The sequence below is a fragment of the Notolepis coatsorum genome (assembly GCF_963971535.1).
Source record: "Notolepis coatsorum genome assembly, chromosome: 14".
NCBI classification, from domain to species: Eukaryota; Metazoa; Chordata; class Actinopteri; order Aulopiformes; family Paralepididae; genus Notolepis; species Notolepis coatsorum.
This window is the reverse complement of record NC_140178.1, coordinates 29,143,430-29,165,068: the sequence shown is the minus strand read 5'-3', so window position 1 is coordinate 29,165,068 and position 21,639 is coordinate 29,143,430. Positions and strand designations below refer to the sequence as shown.

The window sequence follows — 21,639 nt, the reverse complement described above, 5'->3', positions numbered from 1 at the left end:
ACTATAGATTTCCCTCTTTATATTTGATAGAATTGCAATACAAAATAAAGGGAAAATGAAATACAATCAACACCAGCCAAAAGAATGGGCACTGTTTGACTCTGAGGGCAAAAGGACAGGGGTTCAAGCCCCCCTGTATCATCAGACATTTGGTCTATATAGTCTTCAGCTTGCAAGGTAGAGATGACTGATTGTTTGGTATTTGACCAAACAGTCGGTGTCACTCATCAGGGGGAGGAGATATAATGAGATGAAAGGGGGGGGGGGGGGTCGAATTTCTTAGAATGAAGTAGTAGACAGAGTTTGTGGTTTTAGCAGTTCCCACACAACTTTGGAAAACTTTCCTGTTTAGATTTTTTGCCAAAGATGTTCCTGTCTCAATACATTGTTTTCTTTTGAGAATAGAAGCCAATGTGCTTCAGGCTGAAAAAACGAAACAAATAATAAAATACTGAGGGTGAAAAACAAGTTTGGGAAGGGGTGTGGTTTAAGGCTGACGTGGAGAAAAACAAACCGGAAAAACACACCTTAGAATACCTCACAACCAAACTAGATTATTAGCACATCTAAAGACTTCTCGTGAAGTTAGTTATTCGTTGAATTCACGTCGTTGTTTTTAGAAAGTGCATGGTTGCTAGCCTGCAGCTTGTAACTTTTATTTTCAGACCTCGACTACAACTATTGTATCCAGTCAGCGGATGGAATGGGGACCCAACAAATGAATGGCGACAGGAATGGGGACATTATAATTTACCAACACGTTTCTATTCCACGGTAAATTGAGATCACTGCTCAGTTACGATAACTACACAACGATCAGGCGTAATAGACACATTTTCAAATTAGTCAAGGCTCATTAGATTAATACTGATTTTGCTGCAGCATCGCACACAATCCGGGTCGTGCTCGTTATTTAGGTCAGCCTAGTATTATGGATTATTCCACACAAGTTAAACTACTAAAATTATGTTTGTGTTAATAATTTCCATATTCTTCTCCATGTTCTGGCACCTCGGCGAAACAAACTAGGCTACCTGCCCGGCATCAAGTCTGCAATCTGTTAAATAAAGTTTTCATTCATTCATTCATTCATCATGAATCATTCATTCATCATGCAGGTGCAGGCCTCGCGTGTATTTTATATGCGCATGCCTGCATGTCTATGTGGGACTATTTACAGCCTACTATAGGTGTATTCAAACATGAAATTAGTTTGATTGTAATCCAACAATGGTTTTAGATATACACACGAATTATGTTTCATATTTTGAATACATTTTGGCCTGATATACAGTAGGTCTATCAGGAAATTGAAGTGTTTGAATTATGAGGTTATCCTGTAAATACGACTTGTTTTCAATGTAGTTTTATTATTATTTTAGTAGCAGATTAACTTCTTTGTTATTGTTGTATTTGATCAAATCAATATCATTATCCCCAACATTGTTCACACACTCACACCACAGAACACTTTAGCATATTTCTTATACTACACTATATATGTATACTACTTTTCACAACACTTTATTATTTGTTATTTGTGAACAGAGGCAGATGAAATATCAATCATCAATGATGAAATATTTAGTATTTCATACAGCAGAGGGCAGTGTTTGTTTAATAAGTCTTTGGCATGCAACATGCCTGTTATTTAAATATGTACAGTATATACGTATATATATATATATATATATATATATATATATATATATATATATATATATATATATATATATATATATATTTCACTTGCATGCATATGCAAGATTGGGTCGCATTTATTGTAAAGAAAATTACAACAATGACCATAGGGGCCCTTGATTTAAAATGGAGGCTGACTTAACAGGAAACGCTTATACTAACAACATTTTGGAATAATGCAATAAACTGCAAGTCATGTAGCTCTAATTGCTCCAAGTAATTTCTTACAAGTCTTACTGTCCAAAGGCCGACAACTGGAGCTACATGGAGCTTCAAGGTTTTTATAGTAAATGGTAAATGGCTGCATTTATATAAGCCTAGCGCTTTTATCCAAATCGCTTTACAACTTGTTCCTCACATTGTACTCACTCACTCACACATTCACACATCGACGGCGGAGGCAACCATGCAAGGTGCCAACCTGCTCATCGGGAGCAGTTAGTTAGTGTCTTGCTCAAGGACACTTCCACATGCTGCCCGGGAGGAGCAGGAATCAAACTGGGAACCTCCGGATTACCAGACGACTGCTTTACCTACCGAGCCACTGTCGCCCCACATTATGGTCAAATCAGATATTGTGAAGTCTGTCTCTGGCAGTAGTGTTAAATCCACAACAATGCAAACCTACAGTGTTTATTTTAGGACTGCGGCAACTATAATCTCATGTAGGCAGGAGTAAAAGTTATTAGTCTGTGTGAAGTACTGAAAATATTTGTATGTAGCCTAAGGTTTTTCTTTTTCACTTTCTAGCTACTTTAAATATTAGGTTATATAATTGTTTCACATAGCCTACCTTACTAAGGCAGCTCAATTATGGTAAAAAACAACAACAACAGCATCGCTGTGAAGGAAGGGTGCGTTGCATTTACAACACAAGACCAAATGAGAGCCACACGGCATGCGGCACAACAATAGTTTTATCTGGATTATCTTGTTTTTATGTGCGTGGGAAGCCAAAATCGTAATTGCCCAGCCCTGTAGCTTACACAGAAATTGAGAATATTATAGAAAACAATGTAAGGGGGTAAGGTATTAACTACTTTTAAGTATCACACAGATGTCCTTTTGTGTTGCAGAGAGGAACTGCAGGGGACCCTATGTCAGTATACATCCGACACGCTCAGCTACATCGACAGAGTGAGACAATTCTCTTACAGGCTCTCAAAATGGATGCTGGAGAGGGAGACTGAGGTGGACATGATGATGGACATCAAGGAAAGGGCAAACAGAATTGACCTGAACTTCGACCACGTCAGTAAGTCTGAGAATAAATCCAAGGCTCTGGGAGAATACATGAAGAGCAAGTTGACCCAGATGACTGCAGACAGCAGGCGTGAGGAGCTGAAGAAGGAGCTGGCCCATGTGCTGAAGGATACTTTGGGAGGCCTGGAGAAGCTAAGCTGCTTCCTGGATGCTGTGGAGAAGCTGGCGGTCACCTCTCTGCATGTTTTCATGGACAATAACCATATGTTAGAGCTCCCCCTGGGGGCGAGTTTAGAAAGTGTCCAGGCTGTCATCGCTGCTGCAAAGCTGGCCTGCCCACTCATCATCCAGTTTAAGAGAGAAGCAGGGGCATTCTTCATCCCCAGCCTTCACAACGTGGAGGTGCTGGCGTTTCAGTTGGACAAATACATACACCTCACCCAGAAGATCTGTGAGAGAATGGAGAAAAGGTAAGTAGGCACTAAGGGACCCCATCATATTCCAATCAATCAATCTATCTATCTATCTATCTATCTATCTATCTATCTATCTATCTATCTATCTATCTATCTATCTATCTATCTATCTATCTATCTATCTATCTATCTATCTATCTACAGTATCTACATATATATATATATATATATATATATATATATATATATATATATATATATATATATTATATATATATATACAGTACTAGTCAAAAGTTTGGACACACCTTCTCATTGAACTGAATGAGAAGGTGTGTCCAAACTTTTGACTGGTACTGTATATATATATATGAACAGTGGCATTGCACAAGATGAAAACTAGATTATACAAGATGTAATCTATAAATTGATTGTAGCTTTCCTATTCACAGCTCAATTTGTGACTTTTGGGAGGATATGAATTGCAAACCAATGGTTCTTGATGTCGACTTTACTGAAGAAGATGACACAAAACATGTGCTCCACCATATAAATCAGCTCACTGATGTCAGGTAAGATTTATTCGATTAGGTTAGACCATTGTGTCAGTAGATTTATTCACCTGTGATTGAGTGTCAATTACAATTATTCAAAGTGTTATATTTAAGCATTACATCACACGCAGGAGTGGTTTGTGACCAATAAACCATGCCTAGGGGTGGTTGTTAGGCCCGAGGCGCAGCCGAGGGTCGTTAGACCCCCCTAGGCATGGTTTATTGGTCACAAATCACGACTGCACGTGGTGTAAAGCTTTTATACAACTGCCAGATTCATCCAACCTTATTTCTATACAATAAACACACATTAATCGAAGATTTATTGAAAAAACCATCCGCCAGAAAAAGTAGTTCCCACAACTCCATGTGGAAGCAGCTTGAAGTGCATCCAACCAAACTAACACATCCAACTGTGTATTATTGGAATGATTGAGAGAAGTTGCCTCATGTGGAAGCAGCTTGAAGTGCATCCAACCAACTAACACATCCAACTGTGTATTATTGGAATGATTGATTGAAAATTTATTAAAACGTTTTCTTTGCCCTATAGGAAAAAAACGTTTTCTTCGCCCTATTTTTTTATTTATTTCTTTTAGCCTAAACTTAACCAGTTGGAAACCAGGGGTACAGTAATAAAATTAGCAATCAACCAATCAATCAATTCAATAGACCATGCTCACTTAAAACAGCGCTGCTTCTCTCTCAGTCTGACTCCCCCGCTGTTGCAGACAGGTGTGTGTGTGCGTGTGTGTGTGTGTGTGTGTGTGTGTGTGTGTGTGTGTGTCACAGTGTGTGTGTGCGTGTGTGTGTGTATGTGTGTGTGTGTGTGTGTGTGTGTGTGTGTGTGTGTATGTGTGTGTTTGTGGGTACGCCAGCGTCGGACAGTGTGAGAGAGAACGCTGCAGTCGGAAAGTAGGAAGGAAGAAATTTAAATCAATCAATTAATCTATCAATCAATCCGCGATTTTTCTTTTGTTCTAGATTGAGTCAAGACCCATCAATTACATCATCCAACATTGTTTAAAATACTAACACATTCCCCTTGACAGAATTGCTTCATATTTAGTCGTTATGGTGCTTTCAACATAACCATTTGTTGTTCGCGATCCTGTTTTCTCCCGGAGTGAGCCGGGGAGGGTTATGTGATTTGGTTGTGGGCGGGTCCTGAGCCCAGGACCGTGGATTGTTGTCAATAAAGACGTGTGAATGGCCAATCAGAATCGAGAAATTTGCATGCCGTTGTATAATGTCCAACAGATCTGGTCAGCAGTATTGACACCTCTTGATATTTTGTTTATATTATGTAATATTCAGAAAAAATAAATAACGCACATCCTCTGTTCCTTGGTGCTGAGCCAAACTGTAAAAACAGTAGTACATGAAACAAAGTGGGGCTCGCAACTCACTTTTGATGCTCCAAGGTGTTTTAATTGTGACAAAAAATAGCAGATACATACAACGTTTCGACCCTTCCGGTGTTTTTCAAGTATATACTTGAAATACTGACACTTCCTCAAACGGGTTGACGTGGCGCGGGTGCCGACAGAGAGAGAGCAGAGAACGAGCGAGCGAGAGAGAGGGAGAGAGAGAGCGATAGAGAGAGGGATATGGAGCATTTACACAGTGTGTGTAAATGCTCCGTATCCCTCTCTCTCGCTCGCTCGTTCTCTGCTCTCTGTCGGCACTCGCGTCACGTCAACCTGTTGCAAAATATCATAGCGCACTCCCATGCGTATTCCAATCCGTGCAATAATATTCACAGGGTATATATTCTCATTTGAAACAAGTTACCAATGCATTGTCCCGTGAGATTATGCCCCCCCCCCCCCCCCCCCGCGGCGAAATTAATTAGTCTCCCTGTCTATCTCTATATGTCTCTCTCTGTCTGCCAGTGCAGACTGTGGGTTACTGTCACTCAAAGCGCTTTGCGAGTATGCGAGCCCAAAACAGCTTGAAATCTTGAAGTGGAAAAATGCTGCTTTAGAAATACAAAACAATAAAAAAAATTGAAAAAACCTTACAGATGTGTTCCATAGACTCACAGGAATTGTGTAACATTGCCCAAATAGTGAAAGGAATAGCAAAACATGGGTAAAGGCTGAGAACATAAAAAAAAGCACTGTCAACCATTCAACATGTAGAGAGCTCATATAATAATAATAATAATAATAATAATAATAATAATAATAATAATAATAATAATAATAATAATAATAATAATAATAATAATAATAATAATAATAATAATAATAATAATTAATAATAATAATAATAATAATAATAATAATAATAATAATACATTCAATTTGTACCGCACTTTACATTTGTAAAAATCTCAAAGTGCTACAGGAGATAAAGACAAAAAGTTAAATGAATAAAACAATTAAAATGAATAAAACAACCAATGAAATGGAAGAACATAAAAATAAAATAGATTAAAAGTGTAGCTAAGGGGCTACACAACCCGGACTGTATTGAGATGTTAGATTGAACCACTACTAAAGAGTATTAATTAGCCAGACATTATAGGTACACAAAATGGCGGACACTTCATTAACTGCGAGGGGACAGGGATACAAGTTGACCAAGCATTTTAATAGTAATAGTGAACATACATATCAGCTCTCCTTTAATAATAGAATGTCAGTGCAACAACGTCAGAGGTAACGATAGTCTTTAACTACTAGTACTCGACCATTGAAGCGTGGAGTGGATGGAGAAGAATCACGCAGCACAGGGAAAAGCAAGATGGTGGATGGAGACGGTGGTCCTCTGGAGTTCCTACTCCAGAGGGCTGCAGACACACTTAGGATAATCCGGTCGTCGCTGGGGAGGAAAGGGTCTCGTACGGACCGGTCCTTGTATTCCTAGCGCCCGATGGCAGGATTAATAGCTATTAGTCCAAAAGCCTGTTGGCAAGGGTGATAGCTAGTTAGCCCCGTTTGTACTTAAGGCTAACCCGCAGAAAGTCTTCAAAGGTCTCTCAACGCTACTTCGCTCACACAAGTCACTATACTGTGCCAATAGTGGCTCGACAATCTTATAGTTGTATCTAATTAGCCGTTCGGCTCTCTAGATGATACGTTGCCTTTCTGTCCGTTTACAACTGCGCCAAACGTTACTTCTCCACAACACACTTTATGTTAGTTTTCCGTGGACTGAGTCTGTTCACCCACACAGATCAATACGCTCTCTCTGGTCTCGCCTGAGCATGTTCTGAACATGTCTAGAGGGGCGCGCGCTGGCGCCTACGGCGTTAAGAATGGAACATATACAAAAGGCGAATGATAAATACTGGCACGTAAAACAGATGACGTGAAGATATATATATATTATATATATAAACAATATATAAGTTATACAAAATAATAAACGCAGACTATGTTTTAATCTGGACCTTCAGAACAAAAAGAATGAAGAAAAAAAAAAGAAAGAAAAAAAATGAATAAAAGTAAAAGAAACATTCAGGCAAAAGCCTTGTTAAAAATAAATGTTTTTATGCCCCTTTTAAAAGCCTCGACGGATTGTGGTGCTCTCAGGTGGATGGGGAGAGCATTCCACAGTCTGGGTGCGGCAGAGCAGAAGGCTTGATCGCCCATGGTGTGCAGCTTAGTCCTGGGGGCTTTGAGGAGGTAGGCTGTGCCGGAGCGGAGGGAGCGTGAGGAGGACTGGGGGGTGAGGAGTTCCTTGAGGTAGGCAGGGGCACCACCGTGTACACACTGGTGAGTGAGGAGGGAGACCTTGTACTCGATCCTGTGTTCCACGGGGAGCCAGTGAAGTGATCTGAGGGTGGGGGTGATGTGATCATATTTGCATATAGAATGACTATGTTGCAAAAGCTATTATATAGCTATAATCAGGGTTCGAATTACGGGGAGTTAAGCGGAGCTCGGCTCCCCTGAAAAGGACATGGGCTCCCCTGAAAGCCTACTTTGAAACATTCAGGGGGAGCTCAAAAACAATGTCCATTTTGTGTCACGCAGGTTATAGATTTAGATTTTCTGTACATTTAAGGTTCCTCATAGCTTGCATTATAATTAGCTAGCTAGCCTGGCTATGCAAGCTATCTATCGATAGTGTAATTTCAAAATTCTTGGGATTCTTGAAAGGGTGTATGAAACAGAAAAATTTTGCCCTGCTGATTTCGTGATTTTTTATTTTTTTTTGTTCTTTGTTCTGATTAATAAATGTATTCTTTGATTTTGAAACAGTAGCCTTATGTTGTTGTTATTAAGCCTCTCCAAAATGTTATTGACAGTAACTGTCTGTAGAATAGAATGTTTTTTGCAGTAATCCTGCAATTGACTGCGCACGTGCATGTGACGTGTTTAGTAGCGGTGCGCACCGGAAAATATGGCTCCCCTGAAAGTCACTGTGTAATTCGAACCCTGGCTATAATATATAGCTATAATATAATGCATATAGCTATATACTAATTTATTATATACTGTATATTATACTGTATATATACTCTTGGCAGAGCCTGAGGTGTAGCAGATTTTATTAGTATCAAGTATGTGATGAATCGAGATTAGGGATGCTCGATATTGTCTTTTTTACCGATACCGATATTCCGATATTGTCCAACTCTTAATTTCGATACCGATACCGATACCGATACCGATATCAACCGATACCGATATATGCAGGGTTTCCCCCCAAAAAAACGGAATAATTTCAGGTAACTAATAATTTCACTGGATGCATTCAAAAGGCTTTCTAAATGTAAGCATTATCTGTGCAAAATATGATAATTAAAAAAGTAAAAATTAACATTACATATCTCTTGTTGTTGAATTAAACCAAAATGCATACTTTTGACAATAAATAAAATAAGAATTGGTTTTTACTTGCTTGCCTGGGTAAATAAAGGTTAAAAAAAATAAAAAAAAAAAAAATTCTCGATACCGATATTTTCCGATATCACATTTTACTGCCGATATCGGCCGATAATATCGGTCGGCCGATAATATCGGACATCCCTAATCGAGATACATTTCTTCTCCTTTCTTCTTGTCAGGATGGACCAACATTTCAGGCTGATGTTTCTATTCCAGGGGGAGTGTGGTTCTGACTTCATCAACAAGTTCAACCAGCGGCAACCCAGAATGCTGCAATATCTAGCCGACCTGGAGGAGAGCGCTGTCCAGCTAGACAGGATGAAGATGGGAGCTAAGATCTCCAGTGTGGCAGGCAGCTCAGTGGGGGCAGTTGGAGGGGTGCTGTCCATCGTCGGATTGGCGTTAATCCCTGTAACTGCTGGGGTATCCTTGGCTCTGACCATGGCTGGGGTGGGTCTGGGGATTACCAGTGGAGTCAACAGTGCAGTCACTGCAGCCACAGAGATTGGAGTCAATAGGACTCGTCAAAATAAAGCCAATGAGGTCCTCCAGAGCTTCATGGAGGACGTGCAGTGTGTCCAAGACTGTCTGGAGGAGGCATCCCATAAAAACCTCACCATATTGGGAAAGAACAATATGGATGTGGCCCTGGGAGTAGGGAAGGTGATTACTAAAGTGTGTACTATTGGAAAAGGCATTGATTCCATTGTTGATGGTGCCTCTGCTGTGAAGATGTTGAAAAGTGAAGAGTTGATTTCAAGTGCTGGTAAAGTAGCGCTCCAGGAAGGTAAAGCAGTCCGTAACCTTCCCAGGGTGGCATCAGAGATCCCAGGTATAGGCCATGCAGCAGCCAAAGGGACACTTGCCCTCTCCCAGTCAGCCAGGGCTGGTCTGATGACTGTTAATGCCCTTTTCCTTGGCTTAGACATCTTCGTTATATACAAAGACAGCATCAGTCTGTCTAAAGGCAGCGAGAATGAAGTCTCACAATTCATCAGAGCCAGAGCTGCACTGTGGCGCTCAGAGCTGGACTCCTGGCAGAAGATCCATGACTCCCTGCATCAGGGCATGATGACACCAGAGAAGAGCCAAAGTATCCTAGATATGCCATTTTATCCTGTGAGAAAGATAAAACATATTTAGAGAAAATAAATTCCCAAAGAAAGAATCAAATGGTTTTCCATACACAATAAGCACAGCATCAATGATTTATGCTGCAGCATCCCCTTGTCTGTTGCTATTTGGATCACCATTCTGATTTTAACATTCTTGTGTAGCAAGACCATACCTGTAACTAGAGGCCATTATATCTTTCCTTTGGGGAATTTGTAATGAATTGTGATTCTTGTGTAGGCTATTTACACAAATGTAGCTGCTAGTTCACAATCTTCTGATTGGATGCTATGATATTTTTACACGTCAAACTTTATGTTAAAATAATTATTTAAAAATAATTTATTAGTTAACTTAAAATAAATAAATAATATATACTTGTTGTGAAGGATCAGATTAAACCGAATATATATATTTATTTATGGATATATATTGAATAGTATTTGTATATCGTTTGATATCCCTTGTATATTCCTTGTACATATACACGGAATATCCCTTTAGTCTACTACAGCCCATAATAGTTCATTCTCTTATTGGACAAGGACCTGGCGCCAGGGACAAGCCCCTTGGAGCCAAGTTCAATGGTACCGACGAAACATGTCCCTACTAGCCCCGGCTCTGCGCAGGAATACGGCTACCGAAAAGAGAGTGGCACTATTTGTTCACCGTGCATATAAATATGGCGCAAGTAAATGTAGACGACCCTTAGTCCTTTACCCTTCTACCCAACTAAGTAACAGAACGTGAAGCCTCACCCCACGATACCGCGTGCGGTGTAGTATGGCCTGTTTGGCCTTAGAATAGCATTGAGACCTCGTGCGAATTAATAGCTGAATTGTCAGAGTTTGGCACCGTATTTCTATTAAGTAATAATAGTCTATTATGTATGGTGCATCGTGCGGTTAGAGTTCTAAAGTGAGCAGCACCCCCATCGCTTCCTCGTGTTATCTAGAGTCTTAACCAGGTTGGGCAGACCACACGTGGTGCTTTCATCCGAGGAGTTCTAGGCGAGGACCGAGTGGACCTGTACATTGGATTACCTACCCGACGACTGCTGAGCCCTATGCGGCATGGAATATATATTTGCTTTGGTACTTTGATTTGTGGAGCGGATAATCGCCAACACCGGTGAGTGTTGGATCTACCCCGAAAGGAGTCAAGGTGAGACGGCGCTCAGACCAGACTGAGGTCGCCTCGCTTCTTCTTCACTGTGGAGCTACAGCTACAGCTACAGCCTACAAGAGAGCCAAGGTGTATTCATCTGTGGATCAAGATTCTACTGCACTGTCTTCTGTACGTGAAGTCTCCCTAGACATCGTTGACCAGACGGGATACGGCCGACGGCTCTCCTACCCCCCCTACCGGCTTACGACCGGGAGGACCCCTACAGTATATCCAGCTATAATCATTAAGTGTGCCATCGTTATAATTCCCTAAGAGCCAGGTTGTATACTTGCTTCCTGCGTAACCAGAGATTGGACATTCAGCGTTGATTTGCCTACGAGTACTCATTTGCCTTACAAGAGCATTCAAATCATAAACGTAATAGTGAATGTTATATGTACCCTTTGCTATATATTAAATATTTGATTATTACCTTTGTGTGGACCCGATTTCATTGTGGGAAAGTGTTCATCATATTTAGATATTGTGTACTGTATGGCCAGTAGTTAAAGTACATAAAGCGGTAGTGGTTTAATGATACCATACTTATCAATACAGTCAGGGAATTGTACCCCTCAGTTACAATTGGTCCTTCGAGCCGGATGGTAATTAGTGTAATATTAATATAGTGGTATTAATATTGAAATGGCCTATGATGAACACTCCACGAAACGGTCCTCCTAAAGTAGAACGCCCGCAGCGTAGACGACAGCCACCTCAGTACTTAGAGGATTACGCTGCCAGTATACTACCTAGCCTTCTACAAACGGTAAACGCGGTAAAAGTAGAAAGTAAAATTATGTCCGACCCCATCAACCAGGATACCCCGACCACAGAGGCCCTAGTGGGTTCTAATGTAACTGACCAAGCTCACGGTGGGGACCAGGAGGGAACTGACACGACTTTACCCCCCGCCAAGACCGAAGAAGTAGTCCCCCAAGAGCTCCGGGAGGAAGACAACCCTTCAGAGATGGAACTCTGCACGGAACAAGATGAGGAGAGCGCCGAGGAGATAGAACTCCAGGACTCCCCGCAGGGGAACGCATCCCCAACGGGTACTGCCAGGAGCGGCTCACCTCAACAAGCGTCTTCCCCCAGCGAGGCGGAGAGGATGCTGTCACAGGCGTTCCTCGCCACCCTGGCAGCCTCTACCGAACGCGATCGACTTCAGGGTGAACGCGATCGACTTCAGGGTGAACGCGATCGACTCCAAACACAGCAACGGAGCGAAGAAGAGCACATACGTCTGGAGCTGAGACGCCTTCAGACGGAAGAGAATATGGCAAGAGACCGGGCCGACACCCAGCGTGCCGCTGCCGGTGCCCAAAGAGAAGCAGATCTCACCAAGCGCGACGCCGAGCGCGACAGACTACAAGCTGAGCGCGACAGACTACAAGCGCAGCTAATGGAGCAGCTGATCACCAGGGCAACACCCCCTCCCTCCACAAGGGGTTCCAGGGCCTCGTCAAGACACGTGTCAAGGGCACCCTCCCCTGACCGAGCAGGCGACCTTGAACTCGACCACCAGAGAGAGTCTACACCCCCCTCCGAACTCCTTCCCCGACCGGTCCAAGTGAGACCCAGCTACAAGGAAGGAACGGCGGACACCGCGGAGAGGCTAAATAGACGACTACAGGATCTAGAAGACCTGGCAGAAGAAGAAGAGGGAGAAGAGGAGAGTCAAGCCCGACAGCAGCACATTACTCCACAGGACCAGGAGGTCCAGTACAGCCCAGGCTATACCCCCGCGGCTCTGCGCTACAGACCCCTGACTCGATTCACGGGTGAGCATGACGCACGACCAGTCCCGAGGAATAGCACCTGGACCAGCGGGCCATGGTACCCTGCCAGTACCAGCCCACCGAGAGGCGTAAGAGGAGACTCGCCCAGGAGGCCTCTCTTCCAACGCTCACCGATGTGCCAGCCATCCACGGCGTCATACATTGGCACACCGACGTTTCCAGACTTCACCCATGAGAACCGAGCACAGTACACGGAGCTACGGATGTGCTTAGAGACAATGATGGTGGATGTAGCTGATGAACGCCACAAGTATGCGATCCTATTGAAGCACCTGAAAGTGCCCAGAGCGCATAACATAGCGCTGGCCTATGCCACCTCTACTACCCCATACACAGCGGCTCTAGCAGCACTAGACCAAAGATATGGACGTATATGGGATTACGTAATACAAGAGATAAGGCATATTGACCGCCTACCCCCAGCAACAGACAATCGCTCACTAGACGACCTGTCTATCAAAGTACAATCCCTGGTAGGGATGCTGGGGGCGCAACGAGAAAAGGGTATGCACGAACTATACGCAAACTCGAACGTCGAGAGGATTTTAGAGAAGCTGCCGCCCGCCCGACAGGAGCGCTTCAGGCGGCAAAGAGACCACCGTGATCCTAACGGTCCCGAGCCATCCCTCCTAGACCTAGCCGACTTCCTGGCGAGAGAAGTCAGCAGCCTACGGCTGGATACGTTCGTGCGGAGCACACCAAGCTCCAGAGAGGGACCTAGGAGAGTAAACGATGGCCGAAGATCGGTGACTGTCATGCACCAATCAGAATCAGTACCGAGCAGCAAGAACCACAGTACCCCCTCGATGAAAGAGAAGTGGAAGATGGTGTGCCCGTACTGCGAGAAGGAACACTGGTTGTCACAATGTGACCAGTTCAAGAAGATGACCGCTGAAGAAGTGAGTCACTGGATAAAGTCCAACAGGCGCTGTTACCGATGTGCGCGCAGTCACATGGCAGCCGAGTGCCGCCTCAAGAAGAGGTGTAGTCGGTGTGACGGAGCCCATCTAGATGTCCTACACGACAGTAACAAAAGAAAGCCTGCACCATCCAGCAGCACAAAGGCAAGTGTTATGTACATTGACCCCGCTAGCAGCAGCGGCGCCCAGGTGCTCTTAAAGGTGGTCCGTGTAACACTGAGTTACCAAGATAAGGTCATGGACACTTACGCCGTCCTTGATGACGGGTCAGAGAAGACCCTTCTCCTCGCGTCCGCTGCGGCCCAGCTGGGGCTGCGGGGGAGCGAGAACCAGATGACGATTCGGACAATAAGAAGAGATCTAAAGACGATAAAGGGCGAGAATGTATCCTTCACTATCGCAGCAAGCGGGCAGCCCGAGAGACGGTATAGGATTACTAATGCTTTCACCAGCCAAGAAATAGGACTATCGCAGTACACCTACCCCATCGCCAAGCTGATGGATAAATATGTGCACCTGCGTCAACTCCCTATCCCGCTCATAGACGGTGCCACCCCGACCCTGCTGATAGGCTCCGACCATGCAGACCTCATAGTCCCGATAGACTGGGTCCATACAGGACCCCGAGGTTGCTCTGCAGCAGTCGAGACCCGCCTAGGATGGACATTACAAGGCCCCCTCGCCAAGTCTCTTAACCGAACAGCAGCCACTAGCTGCCTCCACTCCAGAGCGACAGAAGAAGACACCACACTCCTGCAGCATGTCGAGAGGCTATGGACACTAGAGACAATGCCCTTTAAGAACGAAAAGAAAGACATTCGTTCTAAGGAAGATATTTACGCTATAGCCCTCCTCGAGCACGGGACAAAGAGAGTCAACGTCAACGGAGTGATGAGATACGCAACTCCACTCCTGAGGCGAGAGGGAATGCCCACCTTTCACGCCACAAAAGAGGCGACGGAGCGGTATCTATTGAACACAGAGCGGCGCCTAGCCAAAGACCCCGCTCAAGAAGCTGTGTACCGCGCTGAGATTAACAAACTAATCACAGCGGGACACATAAAGAAAATTGACATTAAAGAGGCCGATCAGACGACCGAATCATGGTACGTGCCGCACCACAAGGTCCACCACAACGGCAAGGATCGCATTGTGTTTAACTGCAGCTACCAGATCGGATCACAAAATCTGAATAAAGAACTCTTGGCCGGCCCAACACTCGGCCCCTCCCTACTAGGCGTGCTACTACGCTTCCGCCAGGACAAGGTGGCTATCAGCGGCGACATCAAAGGGATGTTCCTGCAGGTGAGACTAGTGGAGGAGGACAAGCCCCTGCTGCGGTTCCTATGGAGAGAGAGGATCGGAGATGAGCACCCAGCCATCTATCAATGGGAAGTCCTCCCTTTCGGAACCACATGCAGCCCATGCTGTGCTACGTTTGCACTACAAAAACACGTCGCAGAGGACCCAGCAGCAGATGAAGAGGTCCAACAAAGTGTGACAAATAGTTTCTACGTGGACAACTGTTTACAAAGCGTCTCGACGCCAGAAGAAGCCGAGGCTCTCCTACTCAAGCTCCGTGCCTCCCTGATCAAAGGCGGCTTTGATCTCAGGCAGTGGGCCAGCAGCGACCCGCAAGTACTGCGCAGCCTCTCCCCCGAGGACAAGGCAGCGAGCAGCGACACCTGGATGGCGACCATCCCAGGAGAAGCCCAAGAAATGACACTAGGACTAGTCTGGCGCTTCAAAACAGACTCGCTCCATTATAGACACAAACCCCTGACCAAGGAGCAGGGAAGGTCGACGGCAATACCGACCACCAGACGGAGTGTATACAGAACACTCGCCAGACAATATGACCCGTTGGGATGTATTCTACCTTACACCACCAGGGCAAAGATGATTGTAAGAGCGCTATGGGACAAGGACCAGGGCTGGGACAATCCCATACCCGAACACCTTGCATCCACATGGAGAGAGTGGGAGACGGAACTCCGCTCACTCCCAGGTGTTAATATACGCCGCAGCTACTTCCCACCCACAGTGAGGCCAGAGACATGCAAGATCGACCTGCACATATTCAGCGACGCCTCCGAAGTAGCCTACGGTTCGGTGGCCTACTTGCGTGCCCGAGAGGAGGGAGGAGAAATACATACTGCTTTCATCCTGGCCCGCTCAAGAATAGCCCCGCGAAAGCAACAATCTATCCCGCGTCTAGAGCTCTGCGCAGCCCTAGCAGGAGCGCAGCTCGCCACGTTAATCCAACGTGAACTCACCATCCCGGTGCAAAGAACAATCTTGTGGTCAGACTCCACGACCGTACTCACATGGATCCGGTCTGATTCGTGCAGATACAAGGTCTTCGTGGGAGTCAGAGTCACCGAGATTCAAGAGTTAACAGAAGTAACCTCCTCATCCATCACCCTCAACATAGGGGCCCCCCAGGGCTGTGTTCTGAGTCCCCTCCTCTACTCCCTGTACACACACGACTGTGTGGCTCAGCGGAGTAGCAATACAATCGTCAAATTTGCTGACGACACAGTGGTGGTGGGCCTGATCTCTGCCAACGACGAGAGGGCCTACCTGGAAGAGGTCAAGGTCCTGGCGGGATGGTGCCAGGAAAACAGCCTCTCCCTGAATGTCAGCAAAACAAAGGAGATGATTGTGGACTTCAGGAGGTCGGGGGTCAAGGACTACAGCCCCCTCAGCATCGACGGGGCACCGGTTGAGAGAGTCAACAGCTTCAAGTACCTCGGAGCCCACATATCCGAGGACTTGACATGGACCATACACATTAACAGTGTGGTGAAGAAGGCACGACAACGCCTCTACTTCCTCAGGCGCCTAAGGAAGTTCCAAGTCAGCCAGAAGATCCTTAAGAACTTCTACTCATGTACAATAGAGAGCATCTTGACCGGCAACATCACCTCCTGGTTTGGGAATAGCACTGCAAAAGACCAAAGCAGACTACAAAGAGTGACACGTTCAGCCGAACGCACAATTGGAGGGGGGCTCCCCACCCTCCAGAACATTTACTACAAGCGTTGCAAGGGGAAGGCTAAGAGAATTATTAAGGACTCGAGCCACCCGAACAACTGCCTCTTTGAACTGCTGCCGTCAGGCAAGCGATACAGGAGTCTCAAGGCGAGCACAGAAAGACTCAGAAGTAGCTTCTATCCCCAGGCCATCAGGCTGCTAAACGAACAATGAATGAACACTACACAACAACAACCACCAAACACACATAGCACACACATCCACACGCACACACTCACTTTAAACAAACACACTGTAGCACCCACTACACACACTTTATAGCACACACCCACTTTAAACAAACACACTGTAGCACCCACTCCCCACACTTTATATTTATGGATGAAGGATTGCACTACAACTCGTACACCTTACTGTAAATTGTACCTAAAATTGTACCTCATCCCATTTCTGCTTTGCACTAGATAGTACTGTACATTAGTACACTGCATAGTATTGTGTATTGTATATTATATGGTAACTCAGAACATTGTACATATGTCTATACCGAACAACTGTGACCTCATTTTCTTCTAAATTCATGCTATATTATGTTATTATGTTATTTGATACTATCTTGTCTAGCACAGTCTCTGGAGCGTAACAGTAAGAAGCATTTTGTATGAAAGTATTCTGTACTTCTGTATGACAACTATTAAAGAACTTGAACTTGAACTTGAACTTAACCAGCTGGAGGTATGTGGACACCAAACACAACCCAGCTGACGTCATCACCCGGGGAATGTCCCTGGATGACCTCACCCGTCACAACCTCTACAGTGACGGACCAGAGTTTCTCAAGCTCCCCGAAGAAGAGTGGCCTACACCCACCCCACGGGAGGCGAGTAAAGAGGAGGCCGAAAACAAGAAACCTATGTTCTGTGGATTGAACACACTCGGCTCCACAGACCCCGACATAGACGATTGCCTCACCCTAGAGAGTGCGCAGCTAAAGACATTTCTGTGGCACCACCCAGAGGTTCAGCCCACAACTGACATTTCAGCAGCTGACTACGAAGAAGCAGAACTTCTTCTACTACAACGAGCCCAGAGAGACTCGTTCCCCGATGAGCTAGCCTGTCTACAGGGAGCAAAGCCCGTCCCATCAGACAGCAGACTGCTCCACCTAGCCCCCGAGAGCGACGCCCATAATCTCATCAGAGTGGGTGGTCGTCTGCGGAGAGCCCCAGACTTACCGGATGACGTCAAGTACCCGATAGTCTTGAACAGCCGACACAAGGTCACAGAGCTGATCATAAAGAAATACGACGAGGATGTGCACCACGCAGGGGCAGAGAGAGTCTTCGCGGAGATCAGACGTCGTTATTGGATACTGCAAGGGAGAGAAGCAGTGCGGCGCTTCCAGCGAACCTGTCTAGACTGTCGTAAGTGGCGAGACCAGCCCAGTATACCCCGGATGGCTGACCTACCTCCCTGTCGCCTCCGACTCGGCGACAAGCCTTTTCACTCCACCGGTATGGACTGTTTCGGCCCGCTGTATATAAAGAAAGGAAGAGGAACCGAGAAGCGGTGGGGTATTGTATTCAAATGCATGACCACCAGAGCGATACATATCGAACTCCTTCCAACCATGAGCACAGACTCATTCCTTATGGCCTTCCGAAGATTCACATCACGGAAAGGAAAACCGTCTACATTATTGTCTGATCACGGGACAAACTTCAAAGGCGGAGAAAGAGAGCTGAGAGAGAGCTTCCAAGCTATGGGCCCAGAACTTAAGACCCACCTCGCTCCATCCCAGATTGACTTCCAGTTTAATCCCCCGAACGCACCTCACTTCGGTGGAACCTGGGAACGAGAAGTACGTTCCATAAAGACAGCCCTGTACGCCGTGCTTGGGGCCCAGACCGTGGCGGAAGAAGTCTTAATGACAGTCCTCACGGAGATCGAGGGAGTATTGAACTCAAAGCCCCTCGGTTACGTCTCAAGTGATGTAGCAGATGTCGACCCAGTCACCCCCAACACACTCTTGATGGGGCGGCTGGACCCCGCGCTACCCCAGACAATGTACAGGCCTGAAGAAGCGAACGGCCGAAGAATGTAGAGGTACAGTCAAGTACTGGCTGACAAGTTTTGGAACAGCTTCCTACTCCACTACCTACCGTCTCTACAGACCCGCCAGAAGTGGGTAAAAGAGAGAGACAATTTGACAGAAGGAACAGTCGTCATGATTATCGACCAGTCACTACCCCGAGCTATGTGGCCGGCTGGCCGCGTAAGCAAAGTGATCACCGGTGCCGATGGAAAGGTCCGAGCAGCTGAAGTGCTCGTCCAAGGACGGACTTACACCCGACCCGTGGCGAGGCTAATAGAACTGCCAAGGCTCCCCGATACTATCGATGACGACCATGACCCCATGACTTTGTGAGTTGACTGACCCTTACAGCGGACATTGAGTAGTGGACAGTGCGGTTAATCTGTCTCTGCTTAGCTAATTAGGTGGGACTAATTAGGGGGCGGCTGTTGTGAAGGATCAGATTAAACCGAATATATATATTTATTTATGGATATATATTGAATAGTATTTGTATATCGTTTGATATCCCTTGTATATTCCTTGTACATATACACGAATATCCCTTTAGTCTACTACAGCCCATAATAGTTCATTCTCTTATTGGACAAGGACCTGGCGCCAGGGACAAGCCCCTTGGAGCCAAGTTCAATGGTACCGACGAAACATGTCCCTACTAGCCCCGGCTCTGCGCAGGAATACGGCTACCGAAAAGAGAGTGGCACTATTTGTTCACTGTGCATATAAATATGGCGCAAGTAAATGTAGACGACCCTTAGTCCTTTACCCTTCTACCCAACTAAGTAACAGAACGTGAAGCCTCACCCCACGATACCGCGTGCGGTGTAGTATGGCCTGTTTGGCCTTAGAATAGCATTGAGACCTCGTGCGAATTAATAGCTGAATTGTCAGAGTTTGGCACCGTATTTCTATTAAGTAATAATAGTCTATTATGTATGGTGCATCGTGCGGTTAGAGTTCTAAAGTGAGCAGCACCCCCATCGCTTCCTCGTGTTATCTAGAGTCTTAACCAGGTTGGGCAGACCACACGTGGTGCTTTCATCCGAGGAGTTCTAGGCGAGGACCGAGTGGACCTGTACATTGGATTACCTACCCGACGACTGCTGAGCCCTATGCGGCATGGAATATATATTTGCTTTGGTACTTTGATTTGTGGAGCGGATAATTGCCAACACCGGTGAGTGTTGGATCTACCCCGAAAGGAGTCAAGGTGAGACGGCGCTCAGACCAGACTGAGGTCGCCTCGCTTCTTCTTCACTGTGGAGCTACAGCTACAGCTACAGCCTACAAGAGAGCCAAGGTGTATTCATCTGTGGATCAAGATTCTACTGCACTGTCTTCTGTACGTGAAGTCTCCCTAGACATCGTTGACCAGACGGGATACGGCCGACGGCTCTCCTACCCCCCCTACCGGCTTACGACCGGGAGGACCCCTACAGTATATCCAGCTATAATCATTAAGTGTGCCATCGTTATAATTCCCTAAGAGCCAGGTTGTATACTTGCTTCCTGCGTAACCAGAGATTGGACATTCAGCGTTGATTTGCCTACGAGTACTCATTTGCCTTACAAGAGCATTCAAATCATAAACGTAATAGTGAATGTTATATGTACCCTTTGCTATATATTAAATATTTGATTATTACCTTTGTGTGGACCCGATTTCATTGTGGGAAAGTGTTCATCATATTTAGATATTGTGTACTGTATGGCCAGTAGTTAAAGTACATAAAGCGGTAGTGGTTTAATGATACCATACTTATCAATACAGTCAGGGAATTGTACCCCTCAGTTACAATACTGTATATATTTCACAAAAAAATGAAATGAAATGAATCACTTTCATAGGCCTACTCATAGGCTGTGAGTAGGCTGTGTTTCATAGGCTGTGCTGAGAGACATATACACAGTTTCAGTGGAATGGCATTCATGGAACAGCTTGGACCCAATTTTTATGTCATATTGAAGTGTTTGCTAACATCAAAACACTAACATCAAAACACAGGCACAGAAGCCACGGGAAGGAGAGAAACCTGTACTTTTTGACCTGTTCATATACTCTTTTTTCCATGACTTTCGAGATGGAGGTAAGAATAGAAACAGGGCGGTAGTTGCCTGGGTCTAATTTGCTGCCCTTTTTGTGCAGGGGTGTTAATCTCGCAATTTTGAAGTCTTTGGGTACGTGTCCCTGTTTTATGGAGAGGTTTATTATGTGTGTGATGACTGGGGTGATGGCGGCTGCTGAGTCTCTGAGGAATTTGGAGGGGATATTGTCATGGCCAGTGGCCTTGTTAGGTTGGAGGGCGCTCAGTTTTTTGAGTACCTCAGCTGTTGTTACCATTTCTAGTTTGAAATCGTCTTTGCGGACCCCTAGGTTTTTGTAGTAGGCTATGATGTGTTCTACCCCAAAATGCCCTGAGTGGGAGGGTAGTTTGTTTACCAGTGTTGTGGCTATGTTTGTGAAGAAAATGTTTAAGTAATTGGCTACATCCAGCTTGGTAAGCTTTGACTGACTTTTACGAAAACTCAGAGCTTTTTTTGTCTCTGGTTTTCATAGCGGCCAATATTTCGGAGTGCATCCACGGCTCAGCGTGTTTTTTTTACCCTGGTGGTTCTTAGTATTGTTGAAAATTTGGTTTTGAAACCAATCCATGTTTCTTCTTGAGCTCATCTGACCAGTCCAGGCTATCCAGTTCAAGGTTAAAGGCCTCGCTAGAGTAGGTTTTGAGGTCTCAAGATGTGACTGTTTTGTGGCAGCCGGCCTTTTGTTTTAGCTTTTTGTGGGTACAGAATATCATATAATGATCACTTAACCCGCATGCTATAA

The 21,639-nt window shown here is 45.2% G+C and overlaps 1 protein-coding gene across 1 annotated transcript; it reads left to right on the top strand.

The window, feature by feature from the left end:
- Nucleotides 1-557: 557 nt before the first annotated feature.
- LOC311240784 (uncharacterized protein) lies at nt 558-10,199 on the top strand. Its single transcript, XM_084329372.1, has 4 exons — nt 558-774; nt 2,778-3,374; nt 3,773-3,892; nt 8,898-10,199. The coding sequence occupies exons 1-4, from the start codon at nt 704-706 to the stop codon at nt 9,859-9,861; spliced, it is 1,752 nt and encodes a 583-aa protein (XP_084185498.1). The 5' UTR covers nt 558-703; the 3' UTR covers nt 9,862-10,199.
- Nucleotides 10,200-21,639: the final 11,440 nt, after the last annotated feature.